Raw genomic sequence first — 5,288 nt, forward strand, 5'->3', positions numbered from 1 at the left:
CCTTGTGCTTCAGGGGACCCAGAGCACCGCCTAGCCTGTGGGACAGTGTCCCTGTACTTCAGGGGACCCAGAGTACCGCCTAGCCCATGGGAAAGTGTCCTTGTGCTTCAGGGGACCCAGAACACCGCTTAGCCCCTGGGACAGTGTTCCTGTGCCTCAGGGGACCCAGAGTACCGCCTAGCCCATGGGACAGTGTCCCTGTGTTTCAGGGGACCCAGAGCACCGCTTAGCCCGTGGGACAGTAGCCTTGTGCTTCCGGGGACCCAGAACATCTCTTAGCCCATGGGACAGTGTCCTTGTGCTTCAGGGGACCCAGAGCACCGCCTAGCCCGTGGGACAGTTTTCCTATGCTTCCGAAGACCTAGAGCACCACCTAGCCCGTGGGACAGTGGTCCAGTGCCTCAGGAGCTGAAGATGTACCAAGGCTGGCTTATTGATGCACTGAGCAGTCCAGGGAATATTGCTGCCAGCAACCTGCATTCTAAAGGGGGTGTCAGGTTGGGCAGACAGGAAGTGCTGCTGGGTTAGACCTGGTCAGTAGCTCTGGCCTTGACAGTCTGGTGGTGGCCTGGCCCTTCCACAGCAGTTGATATGGCTCTGGTGCTCAGCTGACATGTGCTGAGGGAGCCCCTCATGGCTCTCTTCCACTGGTGCCTCCTGCAGTGGCTGCCAGTCCCTGCCCTCTGTGATTTGCCTGCTCCAACATGAGCCCCTGGGAAAGCCCCTGCTTTCCCAGGTTGTGGCTGTGCCAAATGCTGAACATACTTGTGAAGTCAAACAAGCATCAAAGAGTGGCTTTCCACCACATCTGGAACACTGGTTCTCACATACCATGTGGTGTGAGGGGCTGGTCTGGTGCAGCCCATCCTGGTGGGCATCTGTAAAGCTGAGAGGGCTCCAGTGAAGGCTGCTTGGTGGGCTTGGCCTTGGCTTGCTGGTCTTCAGTGGCGACCAGCCTGGTCTGGATGGGGTGGAGGGATGTTGGAGCTGGCTGATGTCCTGCGGCCTACAGCTCAAGAAAATTGTTTGGCCCAGGGTCCTGCTGGTAGTCTCCAAACCCACATCCAAGCCAGGGCCATGTGCCATCTGGGGAGGTGCTGGTCTCAGCGCTGTGTCTGCTGGCTGAGTCCAGAGCTGCACTGTCCAGTGGCGAGGACATGTCCTTGGGGCAACTCAGATGTGAGGGTCTCATGAGCACTCGGGGGCCAGGGCCTGGGAAAACCTGCCTGACCTTGGGGTGCTTGGACAGTTAGAGCTAGAAAACTGAACAGAGATGAAAGTCCCTATGCTGGGCTTGTGGCACTGCTGGTGGGCCCCAGAGAGGCAAGGGCTGGCTGTGCATGAGGTGTTTGGAGCAGAGGACCAGTCCTTGGAAGGACTGCCCAGCACCTCCTCCAGCCCTGTCCTCGGTCCTTACATGGTCAGACAGCCCTCCACAGTGTCTTAAGCCCAGCTTGCTCACATCTGGCTGAGCCTGCCGGAGGCTTGGCCTGCCAATTTGGCCAGCCTCCCTCCATGTGGGTAGCCATGCAGGTGGTGCCACGCCCTCACCTTCCGCCCAGTCCACCTGACTTTGAGGGAGGGGGCTACCTGCTGAGAGATGCTGCTGCTCATTGGGACCCCATGGCTTGAGCTGTGCATTGAGGGTTCTCTTGGGGGTTGGCAGCTGCTGTCACTGAGTGGTCCCTGATGTGAACCTAAAGTTCAAAGGGAATGGAATGCTCTTGAATACGTTTCCCCAAAATGGGTCCCAAGATGAGTTAGTGATCCTTAAGGCCAAGTGGCTCTGTGGGGTGACCATTCCCTAGAAGACGGTCTTGTGGGGAGTCTGCTAGGAAGAGTGGGGTTCTGCTCCAGTCTTGCAGGGCATGTTCTGGGAGCCGTGAGAACCATGGCAGGCATTCCTGGGATGGAGGCTTTCCTGCTCAGAATGTTGCTGGGCTCTGAAATCCACAGCACCTGCTCTGGGCAGGTGGTTAGCACCTGAAGTGTCCTACACTGCAGTCTCAGCCAGGGTCCCTCTCCTCAAAATCTTGAAGTCCTTTGGTCTGTCTTATTGTTTCTATGAGAGGTTCTTGGTCCCCAGGAGCTCAGTGGTAAATGAGACTTGCCTGAGAGGGCCTCTGCATGGTGGTCAGCATTGTCCACACCCTCGTGTCCAAGGTGGGAAGGGCAGGAGTGGCTTGGTCTTCACACCTCTCTGTTGTGGCTCTGGAGAGTGAAGGGTAGCCTGTTGGCTGGTGTAGGAACCACAGGCCAACTGCCTTTCTGGCTGAGGGTACCCCAGCACCCTGGAGCTGGGGTCTGTTGGCTCCTTGGTAGGGCTGGAGATGGGAAGGTCGGGACAGACTTGGGCAGGAAGGTAGGCAGCATGTCGGAGGACCCTCTGGCCCTGAGGTTTCTGGATAGCAGAAGGAAGGGGCGCTCAGTGCCAGTGGCCTCTGGGGATTCCCGAGGGGCTTGGGAAGGTGCAGGATGGGGGCCACATTTGGACCCCAAGCCCAGCCAAGCCTAGTGCTACAGCAGCCCCAGGGGGCCAAGGGTACTGCCCAGCAGTAGGCAGAGGTGTGGGCCAAGTATGGGTTCTGTGCCAGAAGTCCAGGCCCAGTAACTGTAGACACCTCGGCCAGTCCCATTGCCGCCTGGCACCCCATCCTCATCGTCCTCCAGGCCATGCTCTCTTGGCCCTGCGGCCCTCCTCCAGCCAGAGCCCCCAGCCAGGCCTGCTGCAGCCCCTGCAGCTGCCCCTGCGGCTGCCCCTGCCGCAGCCACGCGCAGAGTGGAGCCATACCGGGGTGCCGGCCTCACACGCACCCTCGAGGCCCCGCGTACGCCGCCACGCAGCCCTCCACGGGCGCTGCCCCGAGCCCCTCCACGGCCACCCTTGGCTGTGCTGCTGTCGCAGAGGAAGGCCGCGGCCAGCAGCAGAGCCCAGCAGGTCATTGCTGTCCAGTTCATATTGGCGGGCAAAACCTGTGGGAAGAGGGCAGAAGGGACTTAAGCTTCTGTGAGAGGGGGAACAAGGTTTGGGGAGAGGGGGCTCAGGGCCTGCCTGGAGAGGAGGATCCTGGGGCAGATGGAGCTTCTGCTCTGTGAGGACCTGGGAGTCAACACCTCTCAGGGAGCCCTCAGCATCATGGACAGAGGCTCAAGGCAGGGATGGGCTGGGAGGAGGGTGTTTGGTTCTTAGGCCTGGGGTCCTAGTCAGTATCTGCAAAGGGGCATATGTGTGTATGGGGGGTAAACACCTAAGCTGTCTGGTGCCTGGGTGGGGTGCAGACTGGCGGTGGTGAGCACCTGCTTGGGAGCCATGGGGTGCTCAGGCCTAGGGAAAGGAGTCCATATCCTGGGCTGCACAAAAGGTTTGCTGGAAGGGTGGGTCTTGCTGGGCTTGGGCCCTGTGTTTGGAGGATGCTGTCTTGGTATGGAGGGCCCCCAAATACCCAGATCAACATTTGGAAAAGAGATGGTCATGTGACTGGGTTTGGCATCCGAGAGCCCTTTCCTGATTCTTGGGGCCAGAAGCCAGGGGTGGTACCCTCTGAGCACAGGGCCAGGACTGGGGCTGGGCTCCGAAGCTCTTTGGTGATTCGCAGCGGCTCCGCCCTGGCAGGCCCTCATCCTGGAAGGTCTCTTTCCACCCCTGCTTTGCCTTCCGCCCTTCCGGGGCCACGGGTCCTAGCAACCTAGGCTGGGAACCGGGATGGATTGAGCTGCATCTGCCTGGACCGGCGGTTGGGGGCAGGTCTCCATCCTTCTCGCACCGGACTGTGAGGGCGCCCCTCCCCCCAGCCTCCCGTTCTCAGCCCTCTGCCCTGCCTTACCAGCCAGGACGCAAGGCTGCTCCGGGGCGCAGGAGGATGCGCGGCCGAGACCCTCCACCGAGGCCCAGCCCGGCGCACAGCGAGATGTTTCCCAGGCCTTTGCAGAAGAGTGGGGGCGGGCGGTGGAGGCTCAGCCCCAGCTGACTGAAGGGAGGAGATTAGGCAGGCTCAGAGGAGGGGCGGCCGCTCTTTGCCCGGCCCCATCTTCCCAGCGCCCAGCCCTCCAAACCCGCCTTTCTCTTCTGCCCCAGCTCTCCTCCACGTTCCCACCGCCCAGTCACTCAGACACCCAGCACCATCCTGTCCTGTCTATACTGGGGCCCGCAACGGGCACAATCCAGTCGCGCCCCTCCCATCTGCCCAGTGCGGCCCCACCCCGCCCTCCCCCTTCCATGTCCTCTTCCTAACCCAGGTGGACATCCCAGCCACATGGCGCAAGGGCATGCCTGGCCAGGGCCCCACACTGCTGCGTCCCCCAGCCCTGTGCCAAGGCTCTGGGTGCTGGGATGTGACCCTACTCTGGCTAGGACTCCTGCTGTTCCCTGGGGTGCCACTGCTCAGAACCTGCAGGGCCCTCTGCTTGCTTCACAGGACCAATTCTGGGTGCGCTCCCTTGGGGAGCCAGCCCTCTCCAGGTCTGCCCAGGAGCACTGTCTGTGGCTGTGGTCTTCCTGCCCCAGATAGCCTGGCACTGCTTTCCAGTGCAGCCCCAGTCTGCAGCCTGAGTTCTGGGAGCTGCCATTCTCCTGGCATGAGGCTCTGTGGAGGGAAGGGCCAGTGGGGGAGAGGAAGCCAGGTGCCCTAGGACCAGCCTGAGCTCCTGGACTCTGCAGTTCCCGGCCAGGGCAGAGCTCTGTACATTGAAGCCAGTTAGATTTGGCTTTCTGTCTTTCTGTCACCTGCAATGAGAAGGCCCCTGCAATACCCAAGAGATGACGCAAGTTAAAGAAATAGAAAAAATGGATCAAGAAGTCTGAGGACTCAGAGGGAAATTTAACAAGCATTAAAAGGTACTCTAATCCAGCCAGGCATGGTGGCACACACTTGTAATCCCAGTACTTGGGAGGCTGAGGTAGGAGGATTGCTGGTTTCAGGACAGCCTCAGCAATGCAGCAAGACTCAGCAATCTAGTGAGACCCTATTTCAAATAAAAAATAAAAAGGACTATGAGTATAACTGGGAGGTAGAATACCACTGGGCTCAATCCCCAGTAACACACACACACACACACACACACACACGCATACACCTACCTCTAAGCCCATTAAGCCCATAGGTTCAGAAAGACCAGGACAAATATTATATTTATAAAATAAAAACAAGGTACTGTGAAAAAGGAATAAGGAGACTAAAAAGGAACTTCTGAATCTAAAAGAAAAGTTGCAAAACAAAACCTCTAAAAAGAACAAAGGGATAGAGTCATGGAGTTAATGAAATCTCTCTGGCAGAAGAAATGCGCATAGG

At 58.9% G+C, this 5,288-nt stretch overlaps 1 protein-coding gene across 1 annotated transcript; it reads right to left on the bottom strand.

Annotated features, from left to right (window-relative positions):
* Positions 1-2,517: 2,517 nt before the first annotated feature.
* Positions 2,518-2,958, bottom strand: SPRN (shadow of prion protein; the record flags this gene model as incomplete). The annotated part of the gene is made up of 1 exon (XM_080694557.1): positions 2,518-2,958. One exon carries the CDS (start codon positions 2,956-2,958, stop codon positions 2,518-2,520), a length of 441 nt encoding a protein of 146 aa, XP_080550683.1.
* Between the last annotated feature and the right edge of the window lie 2,330 nt (positions 2,959-5,288).

The sequence above is a fragment of the Muscardinus avellanarius genome (genome assembly GCF_963383645.1).
Source record: "Muscardinus avellanarius genome assembly, chromosome: 4".
NCBI lineage: Eukaryota > Metazoa > Chordata > Mammalia > Rodentia > Gliridae > Muscardinus > Muscardinus avellanarius.